The 27,955-nt window shown below is 44.7% G+C and overlaps 1 protein-coding gene across 1 annotated transcript; it reads left to right on the top strand.

Moving 5' to 3' along the window:
* Positions 1 to 132: 132 nt before the first annotated feature.
* On the top strand, positions 133 to 11,867 carry LOC121362884 (ras-like protein family member 11A-like). Its single transcript, XM_041484797.1, has 4 exons — positions 133 to 565; positions 1,926 to 1,982; positions 4,242 to 4,324; positions 8,905 to 11,867. The coding sequence occupies exons 1-4, from the start codon at positions 421 to 423 to the stop codon at positions 9,370 to 9,372; spliced, it is 753 nt and encodes a 250-aa protein (XP_041340731.1). The 5' UTR covers positions 133 to 420; the 3' UTR covers positions 9,373 to 11,867.
* The last annotated feature ends 16,088 nt before the right edge of the window (positions 11,868 to 27,955 follow it).

Raw genomic sequence — 27,955 nt, 5'->3', positions numbered from 1 at the left:
CAGGCCGTGGGGAGGGCTGAGGGGCGAGGAGCGCTGGGTGCGGGCCGTGGGGAGGGCTGAGGGGCGAGGAGCGCTGGGTGCCGGCTCTGGGCCGCGGGGAGGGCTGAGGGCTGAGGGGCGCGGGGTGCCGGCTGCAGGAATGTCCCGCTCCCCTCGTGATTGGCTGCGGGCTGCCGGAGTCAGTTTTCACGGGGGCCGATCAAAAAGTTCCCTTCGGCTCTCCGAAGTCGCTGTCTGAGCTGAGGCATCGGCCGGAGGAGGCCGGGCTCTCTCTCTCTCTCTCTCGCATTCCTCGGGAGAACGCCTGCGGTGGGATGAGCGCGCTTCCCGCTGCCGGGAAAGTCGGGCGAGGACGGGCGCCGCGGAGCCGCGCTCCCGCTTTTCTCCCGCAGCCCGGGCTGAGCAGCCATCCCTTCTGGCATGCTTCTCATCCCTGAGGACACGATGTCTCAGTACTCCACGAACTTCCTGCTGCTGCCCATCCCGGAGTACCCCGTGCTGGACTGCGCGCCCACCAAGATCATCAAGCTGGTGGTGCTGGGCGGCAGCGGCGTGGGCAAGACAGGTAAGGCACAGGTGTGCGCCCTGCTTTCCTTCCCAGCTCCTTCGCTGCCCGCACACCCCCAAACTAGTGGCATTTATCGCAGCTTAACTATTTCAATTTGCTTTTTTATTATTTTCTTTTTAAAGAAAAAAAGCCAGGAGAGTTTGTGAGGCAGATTTGCTGTAGATGCGTGAAGAGCCAACGTGAGCCGGCAGTGAGTTTTGTACTCACAAATGCTTCTAGATGCTCTTGTGCAAATTATTTAACTGTAGCTAAATTTCCACACCCCACAAGGTGGCTTTTAGCCTCCTGCTGTAAGTGTTTTATGCTCTGCAGACAAATCACAGCCTACAAGATGTGCCTTTATTATTCTCCAAAGGAGAGGGGAAGAAAAGAGGGTAGAGAGAGCGTTGTTGCATTTGAATATCTGGTCCCTGATTTCAGGAATTATTAAAAGCAGATTGATTTATTACATCTGTGGTTCCGTGGGATTCAGCAAAATGTTTGTTTTGGCTTTGAAGCAGCCACATCTTCATATTATTTTTTAAAATAGTTTCTTGAAGACAGCTGCACAGGCAATTTCATTTAAGGGTGCTAAAGGATGACCCAGTATCACTGTGAGAAAAATTATTGCTTGAAATGAAATCTATTATAAAATAATGTTGCTTGCAGAATAAGACATTTCATTTAATTCTTAATTAAGTGATGTTGCAAGTTACTAGGAATCTACTGAGATCAAAGCACCACAGGAATATAAGTTACTGTTGCCATGATGGGATTTAAATGTTTTATGCAGAAAAGGAAAATGTTCTTATCAATGAGTTTAAGAAAGTAGTTCAGGTTAAGGTGAATAAGAAGGCCCAGGGTACTCCAGCGTGACCCAAGGGTGCAGAGCACATGGAGTTTGTTTGCTGGGTGTGATTAGATATCCCTAATGGGTTTTTTGAGAGGTCTTAAGGCTGGAAAGAATCATTCCGTCCATCAGCCTCACTTCTTGCATGACAGAAAATGCTTACATTTGGATTAGCTGCAGTCTACTGGCTTGTTACTCTTCTCCTAAATTATTTCAGAGCAAAGGACAGATTGTTTCACCTGCAAACACAGGGAAACAACCTCCCTATCCCATGCTGAGCTGCCACCCTGAATCTCAGGGTTTATTTCCAACACAAGCTGTGAAAAACTCTGTGTTGGGTATCCCAGGCTGGCCCCAGATCTTTGTCTGTGAGTGCTGAGAGCAGCACTTGCAGAAGAATATGTGAGCAATCCAGAGATTAACCTGGTTTCATGGGAGACTCCTTCCTGCAGGAAGATGCCCCAGGAGCTGTGCCAGGAGGGATCAGGGCTCTCACTAAGGACCCACCTTTCTGTCATTGTTTTGCAGCCCTGGTGGTGCGCTTCCTCACAAAGAGATTCATTGGCGACTACGAAGCCAACACTGGTGAGTTCTGCTCTCCCCAGCAGCACTGCAGGGAGCTGGAAAAGAAATCCTCTCTGTTTTGTGACTGGTGCACGTTGCAGGGAAGCCAAGTGGTGTTAGATGTCCATAAGGTGCATATTTTCAGTTAATAGCCTCGAGCTATGAAAGCAATAAATCAAAGGCTCATTATTTATGATCCTTTCAGCTGTTTTTCCCCAAGCTGATGGAAAAGGATCAGAGTAAAACGTTTGCTTGGGGACATGTCTATAGTGAAACAAGGAACAACCTACACACCAACTAAACCACGGAAAACCAATGCTGCTCCCCCTGCAACCCCAGGGAAGGCAGAGGAATTCTGAGGAGTGTGAACGCAGCTCAGAACCTTTCCTGTGCATTCCCTTTATTTAAGGGGCTATTATAACCAAGGAAACCTTGAAACTGAAACCTCTCCATAAGACAAGCAAAGCAACCATTCATTCCTTGTTTAATCCAGAGGGTGTGTTCATGTGGACTGTTCCAGGAAAACACTGACTGATTTGACCAGTGTTGTAGAATGGATCCATGTACCCCCCATGCTCACCCCTACTGCACACCCCATGCATTGGCCACCTCACAGTTTGGGGATGAAAGTGGGCAGAATTCAGAAAATGCTTCACTTTGGAGACTTTGGAGATGCTTGCTGAGCTCAGGATGAGGAGGGAGCAGCACAAGACACCTTTGATCTGAGGAAATGCACTCTGAAAGCTCCTCCTTCCAGCTCCCCCTCCCTGACCCCGAGTAACCCCGATGGTTGGCTGCACTTTTGCTCCTTTTCTTCTGTCACCTCTTCTCTGGGAGGTTGTACATCAAGTGAGAGCTGGGAACTGTGCAGTGATTGCTGCCAGAGCAGTGCTGGGAGCCACATGCTTTTCCCATTAAGCTCCCAGGCCCATGGCCATGCTGCAGGAGAGGTGAATATTCCAGCAATAAGGAACAGGTGGCAGTGATTGCCCTTGGGATCACCCAGCCCTGCTTATCCTTGTGCCAGGCATGGTTGGGCAGAGCAGGGGTAGTACCTGATCTTTGTTCTACAGAGCATCTTGGAATGAGAACATGGGGCTCTCTGGTTCAGGGGTGCAGTGTCTTCTCATAAAACCACCTTTACAGCTTTAAATCAGGGCTGTTTTTAAATACAAACTAAATCCTGCCAGGGCTGGATCCCCTCACAGTATTAAACCACAATATCATAATGTGGGATTCAGTGCTGAATTTCCTTGTGTTCAAAATGCTCTGTGAGCTCAGGCTCTTTTCCACTGGAATAAAATCACTTGTTTCCTTGAAACAAAGCTGATTTTCAGAAGTGAGTGCATTACTGTAACTAGCTGGGCTCCCTGTTAATGTGCATTCCTTGCTCTCCAGTGGGTGGATTTCTCCACATCTGACATTGTTCTGGAGGCAGCAGCGACAATTGTACTGGGGCAGGGCAGAAGGGCTGTACACAACAGCTGTGGATTAGCATTTCCTCACAGCCCCACATGACTTGTGTTAAGTTCTAAAGAAAAATGATGATGACATCAGCCACTGAAGCTGTCCTTGTCACAACCACGGAGAGTTCACAAGATCAAGACTTAAATTTTCATTGTCATTTAACTCAGCTGCAGTAACAAAATAAAATTCAAGCCCAGGATAGCAGTGGTTAGATCAGGCCTAGGTGGGTAGAACTGGCACTTGCCTGTCAATGTGTCCTCCAGATTAACTAAAGTCAGGTTTAAAGTGTCCAGCCTTTGGGGACTTCAACCAAACTCTAAATCAACAAACCCCAAAGAGCACCTGGGGGGTTTGTATACAGTCACTCACTCTGTGTCCAAAACTGGAGCACCTTCCTTTTTTAAAGGCTTTCAGAAAAAAGCAGCAGGAAATACTCACTCCTTTCACCAGCCACACCTGGATGTCTTCGTTTGTGATCATTAAAAGTGAACTGCACTTCTATTTAAAGTTGACAGTATGGACTGGAAACCTGAGTGGGATTTATGTGTCCACTTTGAGCATGTGACTCAATCCTGAGTGGCCCCTTCCCAGCCCCGGGCTGGCTGTGCATTCAGAACGTGTCCCCACACAGCAACCACAGCCCCACTCTGCTGAGCAAACAGCCACACAAACACTCCAGGCCAGTCACTTTTCTACAGGCACCTTCACATCCTAAACCTCAAAGCTCTGGATTTCAACAGTCCCATTTTACCTTTCCTTTGTCATTTTGGTTCCCTGGTATAGTCCCTGACTGACATCTTCCTTCTCCCCCAGGTGCTTTGTATTCCAGGAAGTTCACCATAGATGGGGAGCAGATCTCTCTGCAGGTGCAGGACACTCCCTTTGTCTCATTGGAGGTAAAACAACTGCTCTGTGCTTTTCCACACACTTCTGTCTTATGTTTATTGCCAGCACTTCCATCTGTAATTAACTCTGCTTAGCAGCAGGAAAATACCTGGGCTCAAACCCAAGACTAATCAAGGTACATTAAACTCCACCTAAATGAGCTCTTGAAGGTGTTAAATCAGGCTCCTTCAGGAGTAAGCCAAAAGTAAAACAATTTTATTTCCAACACATTACTAAACAGCAGTAAAATCACAATCTGATTCCCTCCTGCCAACAGTTTGATTGCTTTATTTTCTGTCAAGTGGTTTCTGTCCCTGCATGGCAGAAAACTCACCTGCCCAGAGACCCAGCTGGCGCAGCTTGGACTTTCCTCCACACCCAAAGTCTCTCAGATTTAGAGAAGTGTTTCTTTCCAGGGGGCCATGCTTCACAGCAGCTGTCATTTCCAGCTATGGTGCTTTGCCCTGCTTTCCTTACTCTGGTTTTAAATGTAATTAATTCCTTTTTTTTAAAGTTGTTAGCATTTATCACACTCCTTTTTCTATCAGTGTTCTAGACAGTTGGACTTGATGATATTGAAGACCTTTTCCAATCTTAATGATTTGATGATTCTTTTATAGTCTAGATTTAATATTCTACCAGGAACCTCTTTCTAGAAATATTTTTCCAAGCAGGCTTTACGCCGTCTCTCCTTGAAAATCTGCTTCACCTGCAGAACAAGAGGATGAAAATAGTGTCAAAGCAACAGGAAATGTAGTGAAAGTTGGGGTTACATGAATAGTGGAGATCTCATGAGTAATAATTCCTAAAGAACAGCAGAGATTTCATGATAAAATCAAGCACTGTCACTGCACCACCAAGCTTAAACTTCTAGGTGTGGCCTTAATCTCAGACTAGACTTAGCTTTGGCCAATATATGTTGGGATGGGAACACCACCTCTCTCCTTGTGTGTCAGGCTGCCCTGAACAGCTCTGCACCCTTGCTTCACCTGCACAGAGCCACCTGTGCATCTCTGTGCCACGGGACTCTTCCACCCTGAGTTCCCAGAAGGGAATAAGCAAAGCTCCCACAGCTCCCAGCTTCTCTGACTGGGAGTGGGTCCAAGGGGAAAGCTTTGATGCAATCCCACTCTGCTGTGCTGGGTGCACAGAGCAGAGTGCAGGAGCCCTCATTGCTCTGGACACTCAGGAGCAAACAAAAGCTGCAGTGGAAGCTCTCCAAATATTCAAGTGGGATTTACCAACACAAAGGCCTTTGCCATCTTGCTCTGCAGAGAGGAGCTGGGGGGGGGATTGGGCACAACTGGGACTGCCTGATAAACACTTAACAAAGGGAATCCCCTCTCTCTTCTGTCCCATGGAGAAAGGAGGGATTGGAATAATTTAACTCTTGTTTTCAGACCACATAGGTGCTATTTTACTATTTAAAGCTGTGAACTACAGTCCAGTGACTCCGGAGCTGCACAAAATTTAGTCAAGCCTACAGCTCAGGTTGCCTAGTCAGAAATTATTTTAAATTAGTTAGGAAGGAGTTCCATTTTCTTTGTCCCAGTCCAAGGTCTGTGCTGTTCCAAGATCTTCCACAGACACCCTTATCTCACCCTGTGTCTCTTTGCTTCAAATTATAAATTTGCAATAATTGAAGGGACTGTGACAGAACAGGTTAAGACTGAGAAAATGCTGTAATTTTTACTAAAATCCTTAAGGAAGAGAGTTTCCTGCACTCTGCAGGCTGAGTACAGGAAACTCTCAGGAGGAAATCAGTGGAAACAGTGTTTCAGGAGGAAATCATGTGGAAACCCTCAGGATTCAAGCCCCCAGAACTGTGAAATTGTAAGACAGAAACAGAAGCAGATGAGAGGTTTTGTTGGGTGATTCATTGCTGCTTGGCCTATACACTGCAAAAGCCTGTGTGTTTCAAAATTCATTCTGGAGCAGAGATTTCCATTTAAAAAGTAGCCCATTAACCTTTGATTTCCTGAATAAAGCATTCCACTTGGGATTATCCATCCATCCATCCATCCATCCATCCATCTCACTACTGGGTGGGCCTAGCTGGAGTGAGGGAGAATTTCTGCTCTTAGGGCACTCTGAATGTGCACCTTCTTCAAACCCGTTTTCAAAGCTTGCCATTGCAATTAGTTCTTCTTATTTTTTTTTTTTTTTTTTTTTTTTTTTTTTTTTTTTTTTTTTTTTTTTTTGTCATGAAAGGGTTTTGCTGGTGAAAAGAGACTTCCAGGACATGGAGAGTGGCTAATTATCCCCAGACTGGCTACAGCCCAGACCCCAACAGTGCAAATTGCCCTACTTCCCACAGCCTGCCCCGGCCTGGCTGGAGTTCACTCTCATTAACCTTTCCAACAAGGCTGCTGAGGAGGATCCCTCTGCATCTTTCTGTTTTGGGCTTTGAGGTGATTGGGGAGGAGTGATAAGAGCAGCTGATAACCAATGTCACTGCTCACAGGATTTAGCTGTGAGCTGGCAAGGGCAAAGAACCTCAAGGTGTGATGAGCCAGTGTCTCTGAGGGCAATAATGAAATATTTACAAAGGGCACTTGGCTGGTAGAACTCCTGGGGAAAGCTTTAAGCCTAAATCACACTCTGACCCTTCAGAAATTCTGCTTCCTCCTCCTCACAGCTTATCAGTAGTTCTTTTACTGTCTGATCTACCAGAATAAAACTGATCAGTTTTACTCATTCTTTTCAATCTCTGCTCTCTGAAGTTAGGCTTTATCGTTCATATTTAGGTCTAAATAAAAGTGATCTGTTTGGGGAGCGTGCTGAGCACTAAATTCTGTTAGAATTAATGTGAATGGCAGATATGTATTCCATAGATTAATAGATAATGGAATGTGTTTTCTATCAGTCTTACTGAAGATGATGAAAGTTTCTTGGGTAGAATTTAGCAACAATAATAAAAAAATTGAACACTCTATTTGTGATGTTGAACTCCCCTTAAGATACACAATTTCTACCAGCTTCATGAAGAGCTGTACAAAGAATATGCTTGTTATATAAAATATAAATAAAGGATACTTTAAAAGGTGAGGATAAAGGATATTTAAACAAATTACAACATTGCAGAAATGTAATATTGACAAGAGAGTCAGTTCTTCCAAAGCAAGCAGGCTGCAGCAGGGATCTCCCTCTCTGGCTGGGTGATCCTATCCCAGCAAGGATAACAAAGAGGAGAGGATTAGCTGGAAATATCATGAAATATCATTAAATATCATGACTTCATCCTGACAAGCGAGCTGATCTCTTTTCAAGCCCACAGCGCTGTATTCAGCTTTGTATTCCAGAGCTGGTGGTTGTTGGGGCTCTAAATAGGAGTGGTAATGGACTCAAGAAATGTGTGACAGAAAAAAATTATATAAACCCATCACTGCTCCACAAATTACCAATGAGATTTTAGCTGATTTTCAGTTCCAGTCATTGGTTCTTGGTAACCAATTGCTTTTTTTCAAAAGAACTTTACCTCTGACTATCTGGAGACTTGCAAAGCAGGAAAACCTGGCAGCCTTCACCAAACAGAGTTAGTGAGAGCCTCTGTCCATGGAGACATTGAAAAAAGAATTGGAAAAAGCCCTAAAAGTCACCTGGGGAGATAACTGTTCATTTGTCACGCTGTGACAAACCTGATGGATTTTTAGTGCTCTTACTGTGCCCATCACAGTTTTATCCACAATAAGAGAGAGAGTTTCTGACTTGTTGGGTACAAGAGAATTCAGAACCAACTTTCCAAAGCAGTATTTTGGCTTTTCTCTTCAACCAATTTGCTCTGACCCCTCTCCACTCGACAGTACTGCTTTCCTGCAGTATGGGATGAGAGAATCATGGAATCAGTGAGGCTGGAATAGGAATGAGTCCAAGCCATGATTGATCCCCACCATGCACTGAATGCCACATCCAGTCATTCCTTGGACACCTCCAGGGATCGGGACCCCAAACCTCCCTGGGCAGACCCTGCCAATGCCTGACCACCCTTTCTATGGAAAAACTCCTCCTGACATCCAACCTAAACCTCCCCTGGTGCAGCCTGAGGCTGTTTCCTCTTGTCCTGTCCCTGGGAGCAGAGCCTGGCCCACACTTGGCTACAGTGACCAGGTGTGGATGCAACAGCCTGGTCAGAGAGTGAGAAAACAGGTTTCATTTTCTCACAGTGAACTTGTGAGACTTTTTAGGGAGTCGTAGAAATCATGATAACTTGTTAGCATAAACAACCTGAAGGTTGTGTTTTTCTACTCTGTTTTTCTGTTCTTCTCAAGGACGGTTTGTGAGAAAGATGTTTTTGTTAGTTAGCCAATCAAGTAGAATGTGTCGAATCTGTCCATAAAAGAGAGCATTTTTCATATTAAACGCTCTTCTCCTGCAAACCAGCCTTCGAGTGAATTTGTGTCATTTCTGGCTCAACAGCAACAACCAGGTCCCCCCAGGATCTCCTTTTCTCCAGGCTGGAGAAGCTGGCACAGTGGGAATTTCCCTGGTACCTCCAGAGAGGTTTCTGGGAGTCCATTAACAAACAGGCCTGTGTTCAAATCCAGCTCTGTCTGGGGCTGATTGCTGATGTGCAAATGCTGTTGTTTTGCAGGATGACACAGACAGCATCTGCTGCCAGGAGCAGATAAACCGCTCGATCTACTGGGCCGACGGCTTCGTGTTCGTGTACTCCATCACGGACTACGAGAGCTTCCGCGCGCTGCGGCCGCTGCACCAGCACATCCGCAGGATCCACCCCAACGCCAACATCCCCCTGCTGCTCATGGCCAACAAGGGCGACCTGCTGCGGGCCAGGCAGGTGTCCTCCAAGGAGGGGCTGCAGCTGGCCTCCGAGCTGGGCGGCACCTACTGCGAGGTGTCGGCGCGGGAGAACTGCGAGGGCGTGCGCGAGGCCTTCCAGCAGCTGTGCCAGGAGCTCAGCAGGAGCAGCGGCAGCTGCAACGGCGAGAAGAGGAGAGGTCTGCACCTGGTGCGGCCCAAGTCACCCAACATGCAGGACTTGAAGAGGCGCTTGAAGCAGGCTCTGACTTCCAAAGGCAAATCTGGCACCACGCTTTGATGCGGCCGCCTGGGAATTGTGTTCTGGAGCCTTGGATAAAAAGGCAACAAGCGGGGAAAAAGGGGCAGCAGTTCAGCCATCAGGTTGTGTGGAGACTCTCAGGTCCTGTGAGAGACTCTTTTGTTGGGTCTTCACATCTTCCTCAAAAAGCCCCTGCTCGTTCAGCAAAGGAACTCATAGAATTTGCTCTCTGGGGCAAGGATTTCGAAACTCTGGTTTAAAAAAGAGATCATCCCAAGTAATTTCTTTTTTTTTTTAATTTGGAAAGGAGTGCAGTCAAATATCTTGGTGTTAAAAAGTGGGTTTTGTTAATGAGAATAATGAAATCATATTTTTAAGAGATGTGACTTCCCTTGGGGATGGTTGTGTTCCCAAACACAGGCAGTGAACTACAGCAGAACATGAGGGGAATGATGGGAGCTGTACTGAGCAAGAAAAATGGACCAGATCTGCTTCAGTACAAGACTGGAAAATAAATGAATTGATTCATTTAAATGAAGAGCATAAATAATGAAAAGTATTAATTGAAAGAAAGAGTTCTGAGCAATGGGGACAGATTTGTTTATATGCAAATTTAAGCCTTATGGTGTCTCCTTAAAGGGAGGTTTTTTAAAAAATCACTATTTTTTCAGATTATTTTTGTTTAAAAGCACAGTGACTGCTTCTGAAAGTGATTATTTGGGCTAAATACAAACTTGTGGCAGCGTTCTGTTGTCAGTTCCTCCATGGCATTTCTCACTTTTCTGAAGGTTTCTTGCATGGCAAAAGGGAAAAATAGATCAGAGTGGTATAAAACCTGCCAAAAAATGGATTGCACTGATCAAGAGCAATGAGGTCACCTAAAACTCTTAATTTTTTTTTTCCCCAAACTAGTTAGACTTCAAGTTCAAAATGCTTTTAGAGAAAAAAAGCCTTCACACAAAACATATTTACATCATTAGGTTGTCCGGGATTTTTTTAAGAAGAAAAGGTTTTATGACGCCTGAAATTTTTGGCTTTGGGAATTCATTATTTTGTTGAGTGTTTGTTGCTAAACCCAGGCTTCCCTGAACAGCTCCCAGAGCATCCCAGCCTGTCAGGACACATCCCAGTGGCAGCGTCTGGTTGTGCCTCAGCACGTCCAAGGATTTGGGGCTGCATCCCATGAACTGATTTATGGAACCAATAACAACAGCAGGGAGCTCCCAGCACCCCGTGCTCAGTGAGAGTGGGGAGGAACGGGCTTGGACCATGTGAAATTCATGATGCACCAACTCTTCTTCAAACAGAGCAGATGAGCAATTCAAGGACCATGAAATGAAGTCAAGCTCAGTGATTTATACTCAGGGACACTGGAGGGAAACCCGAGTTTGATGGATATGGAAAAACACTCCCAGCTGCAGTTTCATCTGCAAGACTGAGCTAAATCAACCTTTTCCTCATTAGGAGCAGCAAAAATGGAAATGGAGTCTGATGAGTATTTGTATAGCTCAGGGCTTTAAAATATACTTTGTATTTTTCATTTCCCTATATTAGACAGCTCTAGCCATGATTTTATCACCTGGATTTGCCTTATCTCCAGCTCACTTTCTGTTTTATTTATTGTTTTCCACAGCTGCTCATCTGAGAGTGTCTTGTGTTCTGATTCATTTAAGAGTCTTTCGTTCCCACAAATGCTCTGCACCTCGTTTTAAACACAGTTTCAAGTGGTATTAGGAGGGGAAAAGTTGGATCATCCAAAAAGGGACTCAAATTATATCAGGGAATTTTTACTTTGGCTTGTGCTTAATTAACGATTTAATGTTTGAGCAGTGTCATTAATCATCCCAGGCACTTTGGTATTTATGGCATGGAATTTCAACATTTTAAATTAATAATAGCACAGCTCAAATATTGAATGTGAAATTCAATAACTCAAATATTGAATCTAGAGATTCAATGGTTCAAATATTGAGTCTAAAGATTCAATAACAAGAAATAGAGCAGTTTGCAAGACACACAGAAGCTGAAGTATTTTTGTGTTGAAAAAATGATCACCAATTTTGAGTAGCAATTAACAATTTTGCCACTCCAGTACTGCATAACAAGGGCTAAATTTGCTGAAGACATTTTGCTGACATTGATTTGTTTGCAACTTCCTTCAGCTCAAATCCTTTCTAATTTGGGAAGAAAGGTCACCAAAATTCAAACCTGTCAATGTTTTAGTTTCATTAGTGGTTAATAAAAACATGTCAGGTCTTCCCTGAGTAGTGAATAAAATGGCTTCTTTATGTGTCACATATTTAAATATTCCTTGTTTACACTGAAATCTATTGTTTTCCCTTCTTACAGCCTAAGACACCCTGCTTTGGAAATATTCCTTATGTAAGGAAATACTCCTTATGCAAATAAGTATTCCCACATTCCTGGGGGGAGGAAAAAAAAATCTACATTTTGGCTAAAACCAAAAAAGATTGAAACATTTAAGTCTTCTCTTAGGTACTAACACGTGGCAAACATTTATTCTGCTACAGAAACTTTAGTATTTCCTTTGTTCATTGACCAGGAGTACGAATACTGGTTTTAAGCCAGGACTAACCATCCACAGAAGGCAGTAAAGCTCAGTATTTTTATTTGGGGTGCAGCAGCTGAGCTCCAGGACACCTCACTGTGCCCCAGAGGCAAGGCTGAAGGGCAGCACAAAAAGCAGGGAGAAAAGAATGCTATAGAATTAAGTGCCTAAAAATAATCCTGTAGGAGATCAAAGTTTAGTCATGTAGAACCTGATCCTGAATTAGAAACTTCAGGCTGCCAGGGGAAAACATGTATTCTACTGAAGGTTTAAAATTAACCCTCTAGAGAGAAAGTACTGCCACAAAGTCAAGAGGGGAGAGGGAAAGCAAAGATTTGAGAGTGTGGGGTGATTTTTGGATATCAAAGAAAATTCTCCTCTCAGTTCTATTGATTTAGTCCAGATTAACTCTGCTGGAATCAATACCAACAGCAGTGAACTGTAGAATTCCATCTTTCAAATGTTATTTTTTCTCATCCCTCATCATTCTCCTGAGCATTTTAAATCTTTGTGCACCATCTGGTTTTCAAGATGGTTTTACAGCTGGGTTTACTTGGGCACAAAGCAGTTGAGTGATTTGCCCCAAGGTTACACAGCTGAGCAAGTACTTGAGAGGAACTCCAGCTCTGTGTCCTTTGTAATTAATTCCCAACTCTCTACGACAACTCTCAGACCTTACACCTCCCTCAAGGTATGCACAAAGCACAGTGAGTTGTGTTGCACAGCAATGTAATTAAAAGCTGGGAAAAGTCTCTGAGATTTCACCTGTGTTGGGGACTGAGCAAAGTCTCAGTGGCAGGCTGGCAGCTCACAATTACAGCAAGGCAGGCTTGGGAGCCACTGGAGAGATTTCCTAATGGTTGTTTCTGTGTTCCTGTCAGCTGCATCTTGGCAGATGCCTTAATCTGAGTTACTCTGCCCATAGGTCACAGATATCTGTGACACGCTTGAGCATCCCTGGGACAGAATCACCAAGGAGAAAGAAAGGAATTGCCCCTATTTGCATAGGGATGGCTGAAATATTTACATCTGAACTCACATCTTGCTTCTGCATTCCTTTAAAACTCCACTGTTGTTTGGATCCCACATTTGCACCTGGAACAGAGGATAAAACCAGAAAATTCAAGTCCTGATTCCAGGCAACGACTCAGACAGAAATATTTGTATCCAGGACACATGGCTGCTCCCAGGATTTGTGTCAGGTGTACAAATGAAGAAGGAATAATTTTCTGAGACATCAAAAGAAACTTGCTCGGTACCAGAAAAGAGCTGTCTAATTGTTTTCCAAGGCAAGCTGGGTGGCTGCCAGCGGATTGTTACTGCTGGATTTCCCTCAGCCTACTGGCAAAGTAGATTTGGGGTCAAAATCCCACTGCAGAGTTTGCAGAGCCTGCACAGGCCCTGAGGCAGCAGAACACAATGAAATACTTGCTAATATTTCATGTTCATGGATTCTCAGAGCTCTGCTGAGCTGTGCCTGTCTCCTCTGGGGCTCACACAGGAAAACCACGGAATTAAAGTTAAAAAAGATCTCCAGCTTCACTTTAAAAGCTCAAAAGCAGGGACAATGGGGTAGAGAAGATGATCCAATCTATCACTAATGGAGACAAAGCAAGACTCTTCCTTTGATAATTTCTCACTGACTCTGCCCTCCTTGCCCCTTTCCATTCATGCCTTTGTTCTCATTTCACTTAGCAAGCAAAAACTTCTGCAATTCTTCTTTCTTTGCCTTAGAAACATACTTTTGCTGGCTAGTTTAAAATTTATTTCCAAATATTTGAGCTCCAAGCACGGTTTATAACAAAAGAAGAATGTCTGCTTAGTCTTTTGACCTTATTTACCTAAAGCATTTTAAAGCACAGCTACAGCTCTATGCTTTGAATTCCTGCCACTTCTCCCCAAGAGCTCTCACTTAGAGAGAGCTTAGCCCAATATTTCCTCCCCTTGTTTTGTGTTTACAGTGTTGGACTTATTAATGTTGCAGTCATTGCTTACTTAAACCTGTTCAGTTCTTAAATTTTGCTGCTCTCTCTGAAATCCCTTCCGTTTAATCAGACAGATTCTCTTCTCTAAGCAGCTGTGCAACTGGAAAAGGAGCTCAGAACAGCTGGTGGTTTTCTGCTCTGTCAGATTTTAGGCCATTATTGAAGATTTTGGAATACACATGAGCATGGAAAATGATGCAGCAAACCTACCTCTCATCTCCCTTCATCTGTAGCTGGTGCAATAATTTTATCTGTCATGAAGTGGACAAAGTTCATCCTAAATGATAATGTTTTCTCCTACAGATGGAAAAACACCAAATATGAAGCAGAGAGCTGAGCTGATAGACTGCAAACCCTGGGATCCAATTCATTCAGGAGCTGTCACACCAATCTTCTCTTCTTTAGAAGATACATTTTTTACATTTTCCCTCTTATCCAAAAGGGTTTCAAGACGGAGCCTCTGCATCTCATCACACAGACACTTCCCGTCCCCTCCAGCAGGTCAGGGGAAGCTGCACATTTTCCAGGGCTGATGGGTGAAACTATGCGTGTCTGTGCTGTTATGAGGGATGATTGTGGAGACTGTTCCTAAGGACGTTTTTCTGCTCTCTGGCCAGTAATGCAGAACACTCACAATCAGTAACTGGTCATTTGGAAAAGATACGAGGGGGGTTTGTGCTGAATCTGGAGACACTCTGTACCTTCTCTGATGGTTAGAAAGCTCACCAGATAAGCAGAGGTTGGGTTTTTTCTGAGTCTGCCTTTGAACTCTCACAGAGAGAGCTGAATTATTTCACTTTTGGTTGTGATCCAGGTTTCCAGATGCTTGCAGAAGCCACCACTCTTTGCTGTTGTGCATTGTATTTCACTTCAAAACCCAATATTTTCCTATGCCATGATGAAAAAACTAATTTGGAACCTCACATTAATAATGTAACAGCCTATTCTCCTGATTCCCTGTTTTTGATGAAGGTCATGTCTTTGCATTTATTGAGGACCTGAACTGAAACTCATGCTCTGTCAGCAAAGGTGTTTGGCCAGGGTGCCCAGAGCAGCTGTGGCTGCCCCTGGATCCCTGGCAGTGTCCCAGGCCAGGCTGGACAGGGCTTGGAGCAGCCTGGGATAGTGGGAACTGTCCCTGCCCAGGGTAGGGGGTGTGACTGGATGGGATTTAAGGTCTCTTCTAACCCAAACCCTTCCATGACTCTGTGGTTTTGAATGAACAAGACTCTTCATTCTTTACGCAGCAGGACAAGGCACACCCCAGCAGTTCTGTGACTGTCAGCAAAGAGCAGTGGGATCAGGCAATAAAAGAGGAATCCAATCTTTGAATTACTCTCTTGTCTGCCTTTGATTTTCCACAAGGGAGACTGACCCTCCCTCAAGCTCTGGGAAAGGTGACAGGCTGGTGGTGCTGCTGGATATAAAGGAGGTGATGGTGGCAATTCTGCCTTGGCAGTCTGTGCTCCAATCCCTCCATCTGGGAATGATGGCAGAGGTCAACATCTGTAGGAACCTCTCAAATGCCCCAAGAAAGGTTACTGGGAACTGTCAGCTCTCTGAGGCTGAACCAAAAGGTTCTTTCTGTGAACTGTACATCTGGAGATGCTCTGCTGAAAAGGAAACCCAGAATCCAGGCCTGGAGGCCATGAGTGTTTCCCATCCACATCCCTTGGGAGCAGCGGTGAAAACCCCACGTCTTCATCACCTTCCAGCACACATGGTCCCATCAGGCCAATGTCAAAGTCACTTCTGCTCCTGAAGGACTGCCATGGTGCTGCTGTTCCCAGTGCAAACACTGGGAATGGAGGGTTGGAGTTGCCCTTCTCCTTCACCCTTTCATCTGCCAAGACCACCTATGAAGTGCAGAACCCAAGAGTTAGCACCAGATACCAAATATATCTGACAAGTGTTCATCAGTCTGTGCTGGAGAGCAGGAGCTGGCTCTCAGGAGAGTCCTCATCTGCCAAAAGAGCAGCTTTTAAAGCCCAGAATACATACTTGTGTCAGGCCTGTGAAATGATACATTTTATATGTAAGTGCTGTTCTGTGAGAGTTATTTATTAGGCAGCTTTAAAGAGAGCAAGAAGTTTTGTTTCTAAATCCTGAGTGCTAATCATTGAAAGTCCTCATTTTATCTGTTTTTGTAGCTTTAATTTTAGCCATTTGCACTTCTGAACCTCAAACCATGGAATGAAGTGAAACACATGGAGCCAGAGGTTCATCTCTTTATACATTTGGAAATGACATTTTCACCACACTGCAAATACATCTCAGCACTGGAAGAATCAAAAATCTTGAGTAGGGCTGGGAGAATACGTTCAGTTTGCAAAGTCCAGACACTCCTGAATTCCAGTGCTGTGGCTTCTGGGAAGAGCTGCTGGTAAGACAACAACAGACATCTAAAACCCATCAATGCTCAGCACCCACTTACACGTGGTTTGCAAGGAGTTTGAAAGCCAAGGCATCCCAGGATGAGGGGAAAGGCTCTCAAAGGGTTAAATGCTTCCTGCCTTTAATCTAGAATCACGTAATGTGGAATGAATGTTTCAGCTCAAACTGTTTCCTCACTCTGACAGTTTCATGGTGTGAGGTCAAAGTGTGGGAGAGATGGGGAGAGGAGAGGGGGAGCATGGAGTGGTGAGCTGCTAAATCCAGAGAGACACATCCAGAGAAATAAAAAAGATGGATTCTCCAGCAGCCTCAACCCATCTGGGATGGCTGTGATGGAGCCATGGCTAAATGTGTGGGACTTTAAGGACTTCCTGCTCTGGGCTCCCTCTGCTCGTCCCTTGTGCTCCTGCTCGGCTCCGGGCACCGTTCCCACGCCACGTTGCAAAACGTGCCTCGAGTTTCTCACAGTGGCTCTGCCTGGACACAAAGTGCAGCTCCAGTCCTTCCTGCACCCTGCACATGCAGGAGATGGGATTCCTCTGGGGATACTACTGGCTGTATTTATTTTCCCTTCCTGTGTGGACCTTTCCTATGCAGCCAGGTCTGTTCCGTGCACCAAAGCGCTCTGCCCAGTGCAGAAAACTTCAATTTAAAGCAGATTTCAAATTCATTTGGTTTTTTGAACCAACCATCACTTCTTACACCAAAAGTGGCCTGGTTTGATTTCCTTTGCAGGCCCTCCTACAAGGACAAAACACTCAGTCATGGCTGTCTCCATGTCAAAATACATTTCTACAGATCACTGCACCACAATCATCTTTTTCCTTGTAGTTCTCACCTACTTTGCCAGGGGAAGAAGTTTTCATTTGGAGAATTATTGAATATTGTGCCCATCAACATAAACTTTTAATTGCTGATACAAGGATTGAGAGTAAAGGAAAACATAAACAATTACACAAACACTTAATTAAATGCATTACATGCCCTCTGTGTTAAGCCAAGCACAACAGTCTCGACCTCCCTGTTTTCACCCTGGGTTACTCAGCCCACCCCAAATCCTTTTTTTTCTTCCTTAAACACATCCGAGCAAGAGCACCACGTGCTCCTTTGTGGGGCTGATGTTTTGGCATGTGATGGAGTGTGACAGGATCATGGTCTCCCCCAGAGGTCACCTCTGCAGCCCCCAGCTGCCCTGACTGGCTGCTTGCACATCAGTGCAGTGACCCCACAATTTCTGCCCAATTCACTCCCCACAAGGAGCAAAGGTAAGGACATCCCCTCCCCAGCCCATGGCAGGAACACAGGGACGCTCAGTAGATCAGCCTGCTGCTGAGAATAGTAAATTCTGCATCTTCCCACCAAATGATAACAAACGTCTGAAGGGAATCAGCTGACAAATCCTCTTGCTCAACACCACTCGTCCCTAAGCTGCATGAAAAAAACAAACTCCTTTCATGGCAGGAAATCCTCAGGCCAGTTTGTCACCAGGATTCAGACAGATTAAATAACAGACCTGCTAACAGTGGATTTTGAGTGGTGAATGATACAGCCAGAAAAGCTGGACAGCAAGCATTTCTGTGGCCTGAGAGGTACAAATCCTATTTTTAAGATAGACGTGGGTTCTAATGCTTTCAGGATAAAGATGCAGGCTAAAGATGCAGTAGGATTCTAGAACTCCTTTTAGGAGTGATTTAGGAAAAGGTCAAACTCCTGCCCACAGCTCCAAACATTCTATTTCTAAAATGGGCCACATAAAAATTCCCTAGGCCAGACCTGCCAGTTTTCAGCATCCAGCTTCAGCCTTCGAACAGAACTGGAAGATCCTAATTTAAATCTCTTTTTTAGTGCTTCTCTGTGTATTTTGGAATGTCCTTTATGGGACGCTAGCAGTTCCTCTGATCCCATGTCTTCACATTCCCTTTGTGCTGGGCATGTTTTCCTGCTGGTACAGTGTAATCCAAGGGGCCAGGAGCACAGCTGGTTGTCCCCCCCCCCACCATGCTTCAGTTCCAGTGAAATTAAAATGATTTTTTCCTTCCTTTGCAAAGTGTTTTGAGACCTATTGATCAAAACCCCTGTGTGCAAGCCAGGTGTCAGAGTGTTTTTAATATTCAATTGCTGCTCCCTCGTGCAGAAGAGCTGGTGGTTTGTTATTAATAGGGTAGGAAGTGGGGATTAAACTTTGCTCTCTAATTACAAACAAAAGCTAGAAGAGCTCTGTAGCTTCTGGATAAACCTAGGAATGAGCAACTGTTTCTAAGGCAAGTGAATCCCAGAAGCAGAAACCCAGATTGATGTCTCACAGGGAGCTGAATTAAAACAAGGTTGGGTTGGCAGGCTGCCTCCTCTTCACCTTGTGAATATTCTCCAAGGGAGGGATCTGGAATATAACTGCTCTGATGCAGGGTTTCCTGTTGCAAATGCTCTCTGCGGCCTGGGATTTTTGTTAATATGTGCCTAAGCCACATTTTTGAGTGGTGTAAATTGCCATAGCACCAGGTGAGTTTTGGGGATCAAAAGAAATCCTGGCTTTTGTTAGTTGAGGGTTTAATCCAGACTGAAAATCATCCCTAGCAAAAGCCATCTCTGAGGCTGGGGAGGCAGTTCCACCCTGCAGGTGAAGCAGGGCACCCATCTCCCAAAGCCCAGGGTACAGCTGCAATTTCAGGAAGAGCTGTGCAGGGTAGCCTTGGAATCTTCTGGGCATCTCCATGAAATCACACGGAAAAAGTTTCAGAGCTGTGTAAACAAAACTCTGCCTGTTCAGTGGCCTCGCTGATTTGCTCTGAACTCCTTGTGCATATTTTGCATTCACTTTCCAGGAATAGCCCAGTGAGATTCACCCTGGCCCAAGAATTCCTGGTGACTGGGATTGATATCTTTGGGATATCCAATTCCCTTTTGTGCAGCACCAGATGGCTACAAGGGATGTGGGAGCTCTGATCCACCTGTGGGCCACAGGACTATCACATAACAAATCTGATACTGCAGCAACAGCCAAATGGACTATTTATAGGTGCATATAGGTTCTATATGGTACAGAAGGTCATGGGGTCCTGCTGGTGCATCCAGGGAGCGCAGCCACGCCAGGCCCAGCCCTGCAAGCTGCAGAGCTCCCTTAGCAGAGAGCTGCATTCTAATTAACAATTCTGGCTGCAAAATGCAGCCCTGTGCTAACACAGGCCTGCTGCTCCCACTTTGGGAGCTGGTTTGGTCAGAATTCCCGGGCGACTCACTGCCCCACACTCCATTGTGTGATGTGGTCTGCCCTTGGAGCTGCACAGCTGGGAATTTGTTCTGGAAAGGCTGCACGCTCACCCGCCCGCCGCAGCAACAATGCAATGGGATTTGTCCCTAAGTGCTCATAATTAACAAAGCACAACCCGTGTAATCATCCAGCCCTGCTCAACATCAATGGAAAAATACACAGACAAAGAATTACCTCCCCACTGCTTTTGAATGGCACAATAAAGTAAATAATCTGACCACAAGAATTCAGGGAGCCAAACAAAGCCTGAACCCAGCAGCAGCAGCAGCATCTCCCTGTCTTTAAAGCTCAAGCAGTGTTTAAAAGATGCTCTCTGCTATGAGCAGCTTTCCAAGTGCTGCACACTTGCTGTGCCATGAGCTGGACATGTGGCAGTGTCCTGGGAACATCCCAGCTCACCAAACATCTTCATTTATTACAACATCAGTGATGGCAGGAGCTGTGCCTGCCCAGAAATCCAGGTCTCAGAAAGAGCTCACATAAAAATAAACAGGACTCGCTTGGGCTGTTACTTAGCAGGGCATAAAAGCAGCTGAGGAGATACTGATTAAAATGGTCATGGAAAATTTGGGTCATACTATTTAAATTCAGTTTTCTGGTTATGTTCCTTCTTTGGTGTGTCTCCCTCCCTCTGCTGTTTCAGATGCTGAAGGCAGCTACAGAAGCACCAAGATCTTTGAGTGCTCTTCTGACTCTTCACACCAAATTTACCTCTCGGTGTTGCAGTGAGTCCAGATACTCCAAAAAGAGATCAGCACTACCTGTGAAGAAAAGAGCAGGAAATAAAATGAACTATAAGGAGCCACTTGGCCCAGTTCATTACGTGAGTTCCATGGCAGCCAAAAATTTTAAAAACATAAATTTAGTACCATCTTATTTCAAGCAATTGTGGAGCAATAGCAAAAAGAAAAACAAAAACAAAACAAAACAAAAAACCCCAAACAAACAAAACACCCAAACCCATAAAAAACCCCTTGCCGCTGTCAACCTGTTTTTCTATTCGTACTTCTGTGTGCATGAGATCTTCCACTTGATTTCAGTAGATTAGCTTCTTGAATAATTTTTTGCCTTGAAAGTCCACCCTCTTTTAAGAAAAATCATTTAACCTGAATTCTAAGTAGAAAAAAGGAGCTTGAACATGTAGAGGGTGCTACAGTTGTGATTCCCAGATCACTGATTTTTTACAAGGCCATGAGAAAAGACCTGCAGCTGCCCTGCAGAACTGTACTCTCTCTTTCAATCTTTCAGCTGAAAATGCTGGACAGGTGCATGACAGTCCTTTCTTTCTGGCTAAAAGCACTTTATAACACCAACAAATCTGAGAATTGGGAGTCTAGGCTAGATTAGGCTTTAAAGAAAGGATAACAGCAAGTAAGTTTTGCATTCTATTAAGTCTATAAGTTATTATTCTTCATTTGTCCCTCATTTCTGTAATGTCCTCCTTACATTTTCCATGGAGGCTTTTCTCTGTCACTGAGGGTTTTTTTTGAGGTTTTTGTTTTCTGTGTCACTCAGGTTTTTGTTGTGCCACTTGTGAGGGACAGAAGGGCTGTGTGAAGGGGGGTTCTTTACACCAGAGTTTAGGGGCAACTTTTTCCACTACCAAAATCCCAAACGATGTGCTTTGACTGCTCCCACTCAGGCATCCACACAAGCATCTGGGGATGGAATGGAAGGGAATGGCAGCTCACCAGATGTCCACGGTGTGTAACTGATCCATGTGGACATCAGGGCAGAATTTGGCAAAATATCAGCTGGACATCATAGTTAAACCACAGAAAACAAGGCTTGCTGTAAGAATTTTGCTGTAGATAGAAAACTATTAAAAAAATAAATGGTAACAGAACGGACCAAAAAGGACTGGACTGGTGTTGGCCAGTTACTCATATTGCTGAAGGATCAGACTTGTAAGATATTTTTCTGCAGGACCCTGCCAGGACTGTCAGAACAGGTGAGTGAAACTTGCTGATGCTGTACAGCTGAGAGGCATCATTAATATACAGCACCTTACAGGAAGAATGGCATTCCTCTGGAGAGCTGGATCATGGTAATGGGAAGCAAGAACAAATGCCTTGGGACTGAGAACAAGAATTTCTCCTCTAATCAGTCAGGAGCAACACAGGAAGAGAGAGGCCAGAGTATATTACACACATGTATGGATGTCATTGTGCTACAGCTCTGAAAAAGGAAATGGAATCTGAGGGTAAAATAATTACAGCAGAGCTGGGGCTGGGAGTGGCACTCACAGAGTGCCAGAGACCTTCCCTGCTCCCGCCCCAGCCCTGGCCACCCATACTCAGTGCAGGACAGGAATAACTGGGGGCAGGAAACCTGTCCCACCACAAGAGGCTGAAGCTGTGATTGTAATTTTTTATCTGTGACATCCAAAGAGCCTGGAGAGGGTACAAGTGTGGGTTCATGTCCGTGTGAGATAGCACATGGAAATAGGAGCTCAGGTGGGATTTAGGGCCCCACTGCAACCTCCACCTGCTTGTTCTGCCTCACAGGCTGCTCATCTCCCTCCTGCTGACACAAACATGCTGCAGCCACCTGGCAAGGGAGGCAGAACACTGATCCATCCAGAGAACAATACAGCAGCAACGCAGAGGTTGTTTTTCTAGATCCAGTCTCCAGACAGTCAAGCAGCCTGGGCTTCTTTGAAACCTGAGATGGCTCAGTGGATGGTGATTTGGGAATCCTGGCCAAGTCTTATTTCCATTGTAGAGAGAGGGTCCCAAAGATGCCCTCTTTGGGTGTGTGGAATGTATGCCCAGAAGAAACAAAGCTGCTTGCTCCACACCCCTTGGAGTGCTGGGGACAAATTTGTTAGCTAAGGAAGAACACTGAGCAGGAATTCCTGAGGAAAGTGGCCATGGATTCCCAGTGGTGTGGGAATTAGAAGCTGGCTCCATCCATGGCAGCAGGTGAAGCTCCAAGAAGCAGGGCCATGGTTTGGGTGCTTGTCACAAGTGCTGGGGCCCCAGTGACTGCAAACCTGCAATGACACCTACTGGTAACCAGAGATGTTCCTGCGAGCAAACCGAGCCTGCTTCCTTCCAAACCGAAGGGATTCATTTCATACCCCGGCTTTCCAGCACCGAGGTTTCCCACAGTGCTGTTGTGCATCCTAGCACAGGAAGCTGTGCTCTGCTTAGCCACATTTCCACACCACTCATTTTCAATTTCTGTCTCCTGGTCTGAGCTGAAAAATCCATATTGGAGTCGTCAGTGTGTGCCCAGTGTGGGCACTGGGAACCCAGCGCTCCTCTCCACCAGCCCAGCCAGATGTGGATGGCATGGACATCTCCTGCACCACCCTGTGTCTCCACACCAATGGTTCTGTTATCCTACAGAACACGAGTTACCCATAAACTTCCTTCTTAGCACACCTGCTCCCTGAAAGCCTTGGAAGGCGACCCTCTGTATCTGCAGCTGCCACAGATAACACCCAGATCACCCCTGAACTGGTGACGTGAAGCAAGCAGCACTTCCAGTAAAACATCCTAATGCAGAGAGCAGTGGAAAACAAGGGTGCTGATCTTACACTGGAAAGTCCCAGAGCCAGTGATAAAATTTCCCTAAAATTCTCTTTTTTTCCCACCTTAAGAAGACTTTGACCAAATCTGTGGAGGACTGGTGGTGCACCGAGCACTTCAGCAGGCAGGGGAAAGCAGGAGATGCGGCCAGACTATACAAAATCTCAGTCCTCAGCTCAGATTTGGCACTGGGCTTGCTCATTTTGAAGACATAATGTGGAAAGAAAGGGAGTGGGAAGGGAGGAACCATCTCTTTGGAAGCTGGATGGGTTTTAACCTGTATCCTGTCAGTCTGCTGGAACACTGCCAGAATGATTTCTGCTTGGACAGGCTGCCATAAATTACAGGAGAAATCCAAGCAGAGAAATTAGTCTCAGGAATCCCAGTGGAGTGTTTCTTACTGAATTCCTCAGATTTGTCCCAAATTTTAAATTATCTCCTTTGTCTTTTTCTAACATATTTCTGTGTGACACTACAACCATGAACAAATAATGAAGGTTCCCTAAATTATTTCTAAGACTGTAACACTTGAAGTTATTCATTTACATTAAAGAAAATCCAGGGTGAGAATGTTCTGTATTTGTTAGTAGGTAAAGAGCTGGACAGAGGGATTATCTGCTGGCACCCCTGAAGAGCACGCAGCCCAGATTAATGTCAGTACCTCTGGATCTCTCCAGAGCACACATAAATATGTCTGAGGGTCAGTTTTCCAACTTCTCTCTACAACTGGGAGAAGTAAGCATTTGAAGGGCACACTTTGTCTTATCCTGGACATCTGGAAATATCTCTGCCAGGATGAGATGAATCGTGCCTCAGAGAGGAACCTATTTTTCCCTTATTTGGACACACCATATATATCAACCTTACACAACAGATATGAAACCTGGTCTAAAAGATCGTGTAAGGAGAGTCTGGACAACTCTCTGGTGTGGCAAATATTTAGTGTGGAGAGATGAGCTCTGCCTTCATGTTGCAAGAGAGATTTTCTTGCCTCAGCCTTTGCTGTACATTGCATGAACTTCTACTGCAAAGACCTAAAGAGAGGCTCTGCTAATTCCTTTTATGAAGAGATCACAATTTTTTAAACTAAATTTTCAGCTGAAATAGGCTTGATATGATCTCATTAGCTCACATATTTTAATGCTTACCATTAGCTCTTTGAAAAATTCAAGTGGGACAAATGACACCCACAAGGACTGGGCACACAGAGCTCCAGTGGCTCTTCCTGTGGCACAAAACCTCTGAGCCAAGGCTGTACCAAGGAGTACCCGTCACAGATGAGGGGTGAGGGCTACTACTGCATCATATTTCTCTTGTTTTTCTATCAAATCTCCCCATGGTTCAGAGTCTCTTATGTTTGAGACACCAGAAGCAAAATGAGCTGGAGGTGAAATTTCCTACAGCAGTTTCCAGGAGTTTTCCCTCACATTAAATGTTTCTGGGAGCTGTTACTACAGTAACTGAGGGGCAATTCCTGCCCAGCACAGAAAACCACTATAGCCTGCAGAGCAGTATTTGGGCTCTTAATTTGGGCATAAGGAGTGTTTTGCTCATCCCAGACTTTCTGTGCTAAAATAACATGTAGAACACACTCTCTTATGTGCCTCCAGGAAACAATTCAGCTTCCAAATGGGCTGCTTTGCCATGGCTGTAAGAGACAGAACTAATACAGTATTTACTTAATCTGGCAATTTTTGAAATCTTCCTTTAATTAGAGCTAGATACAGTCTGTTCCTGAAATTCATTTATTTATACTACTCGGCGTCCCCACTGATAGAATCAAATAAAAACTCTGCCTGCAAATATGTTTTTCCTCCTGCATTTAGAGCTCATGGCATTCCACAACACTTTGAGGCCAAAGTCTGCGACTTAAGAGAACCAATTCTTTGGCAGGAGTCACTTCTTGTGAAACTATTTTTGGCCCAGAACAACAAGGCTTATGTAGCTCCCCACAGTTCCTATCACCAAAATACCACAGGCTGTTGTGGAACGAAAAGGAGTCATGGGGCTAAGCCAATGTCCTTTGGATCATTGGAAACCCACAGGCTGATCCAATTTAAGATTCTGTTTTATGAAAAGATGGATTTCCTTTTTCCCCCAAACCACATCATCATGAATACTTGTCCAGCCAGGTGTTTCTCTGTGGATCAGCTCCTGAAGCACTCGAGTGGAGGTGTCCAGCTCCCATTTCTGTGGATGTCTGGGATAACCAGACAATGGGAATCTCCTGGATTTATCTCATGAGTCTCACACAGTCTGCAGGGGAAATGAGGGTGGTTTTCATTGCATGATTCCCTGCAATGTGGCAGACACCTCCAAAGGAGCTCTCTGAAAAGTCTGCTCAGAGGCAACACTCAGAGCATCCTGAGCCACACCGTGACAGCAAGCCAGGAAAGGTGGGAATTGATTCTGGAGAACCTCAGAGTGCTTGGCAAAGGCCAGTGTCTCACAGGGTGAGGGATTTTTTTTCTCCCTCAAGCCCCAATCCTGAGCATTATCCTCTTGCTGTGTGCAGAGGGGTGGTGTCTCTGCATGCTGCCACACACAGGGATATAGTTCCTGCACTTTCCCAGGGTACAAGGCTTGACACAGAAAAGCTAACATGTAAAAGTCTCTTTTCCTCCCCCTTTGGAATTATTTCTACCTTTGCAAAGAAAGGGGAAACAAATGTAATTTCACCCACAGAGCATCGTAACATTTTACAGCCTTCTAGCAATGAAAGCAGCAACAGAAAATTTGGAAAAACAGAACCAAAGCTGCTGGATGCCAGTATGCAATTAATCCCTTTTCATTTGCTACTTCAGATTTTATTAATATAACAGAAGGGAAAAGAATGGATCAGGGCTGAATCAAACACTTCACACCAAGAAGAGTCAGGATTTCTTTTCTAAAATCTTGTTATTTTCTAGCATACAATAGAAACCAAATGTCTCCATCAGGATTAGGCCATAAGCCACCCACAAAAACCAAGCATTGCCAAATATAAACTGTCCCAATTCTGGGTTTTTTTTTTTCCTGTCAGCAAACAAAACACCATCAGCTTGTTTACACGGAGCTTTACAATTAAATAAGACAAAAATTCAACAGCTGATTTGCATGATTTTCCATGCAAATGGAGCATTTATCAAGAAAGGTGGGAACGGCCAGTTCTCTCACCAGGTTAAATTGCATGGCTTAAAATGTGTAACGAGGAACCACAATAAAAGAGCAAGGCAGGGTGAAAGGCCAAGCATTCCCATTTTCCATTAATTAGGAACCTTTAGTCACTGCAGAGTGCGGGTGCAGCACAGGCAATGATCAGCATGGCTTTCAGGGAGAGCTTTTCTAAACCCATAAATACATTTATTAAAACGTTGACTCCTTCCCCGACATGGAACTCCATGGAACTGATCCTGCTGCACCCCTGGGCAAGGCCCAGTGGCTTCTTGTCTTTTTATATTGCTGAAGGAGTGGCTTGATCCTGCCTCTGAAAGCATCAAACACAGGGGTGCTGTTCATGTAACAAGGAATGGTGGTTAAAATCCTGGAAAACTGCTACAAAAACCCATTTGACACCCAGACAACTGGATATTCCATCAAAGGTAGACCAGCCAACAAGGAAAACCACAACTCAGGGATGGAGTCTGTTTTTGAACATTTCCAAACATAAGGCTTTAGGATTTAATTTATCATAGGTTTAAACTGCAGGCTGAGATATGAGCACATTTTTCAATTACATTTGCACTTTCACAGAGTTTTACATTCAGATCAAATGCTGGATTAGAAGTGTTTCAATGGTTTCCATCCATCTTGTCAGACAGCCTCAGTTCTGGGTATTTGTTCTGTGTATTTTTATTTAAGACCATGACACAGAGCAAAGCTTTGTGGATCAGCATATTAAGGGCTTATTGCTATTGTTTGGAGAGATGCTTGTTCACCCAATTAAAAAAAAAAATCTGACATTCAGTAAATCAACATGATGTGAAGAACATTTCAGTTTCAAAAGATGAGATCATGTAACCTTAACTTTTCTGTCTGTTATTTACAGTGGGTAGGCAGAACTCTCACAGTTGTGCTTTTCAACAGCCTTCATATATTTAGTCAGAAATCTCTGTTTCTGGAAGCTTTCTGTGTTGTCATGGAAATTATCACCACGTCCCTAAGACTAGGATAGCATTTTTTGACAAATTACAGGAGATAGAGGAGAATATTTTGGCATAAGAATACTTAGAAGAAAAAGAAATCACATGTTTTTGGACCCTAAAAAGGCATCCAATTAAAGATGACTCTTTAATCTCTGCCCATGCTTTATAACCAGTCAAGTACAAAGTCTACCAATCTGCAGGAGATACTTTTTTGCAGGATTCAATGCAATCCCTCTATATCATCCAGGGAAGATTGGCCAGGACACCTCAGGCTGCTTCCAACCTTTTTTCCTAAGCATCACATCCCAAAACCTAAGAACAAACCACACCAGAACATAAGGTTCTCAGGAAGATTTCTGATCATTTTAATCTGAATCTTGCAGACTTTTTCAGGTATAGACACCCTGTGCAATCACCAGGTCTCCAAACCTTTGAAAATTGCTCCTACATAAAAATCACCCAACAGTGATTTTCAACAGCAGAAGAAACTCTTCCCAGGTAAGGAAAGGGATGTGAAAAACAATTTTAGCTGAAGAGAAAAGATACTTTCCTCCTGTTGCTGCACTCTAAGCTCTGCAAAGGTGTCCCAGGAATCTGGGAAGCAAAGAAGGAGGAGGATCCTGTAGAACCCAACTTTGCCTTCACCAGGCCTTGGGAGGTGAGAAAAAAAGGCTGATCACAGAAAGATTATAGCCCAGATAACAAAGAATCCAGCTTGTGCTAAAACAGCAACCCTGCTCCCTTTC

The sequence above is a fragment of the Pyrgilauda ruficollis genome, unplaced genomic scaffold, assembly GCF_017590135.1.
Source record: "Pyrgilauda ruficollis isolate IOZ18807 unplaced genomic scaffold, ASM1759013v1 scaffold67, whole genome shotgun sequence".
Lineage (NCBI taxonomy): Eukaryota > Metazoa > Chordata > Aves > Passeriformes > Passeridae > Pyrgilauda > Pyrgilauda ruficollis.
Note: the sequence above shows the minus strand (reverse complement) of the source record. Positions and strands in the feature narration are given on the sequence as shown.

What these genes read in the sequence shown, in the direction of transcription:
- LOC121362884 (XM_041484797.1), top strand. Translation starts at nt 421, where the DNA reads ATGCTTCTCATCCCTGAGGACACGATGTCTCAGTACTCCACGAACTTC. An exon ending in CGACTACGAAGCCAACACTG is followed by an intron (nt 1,983 to 4,241) that starts GTGAGTTCTGCT and finishes CTTCTCCCCCAG; the next exon opens with GTGCTTTGTATTCCAGGAAG. An exon ending in CTCCCTTTGTCTCATTGGAG is followed by an intron (nt 4,325 to 8,904) that starts GTAAAACAACTG and finishes GTTGTTTTGCAG; the next exon opens with GATGACACAGACAGCATCTG.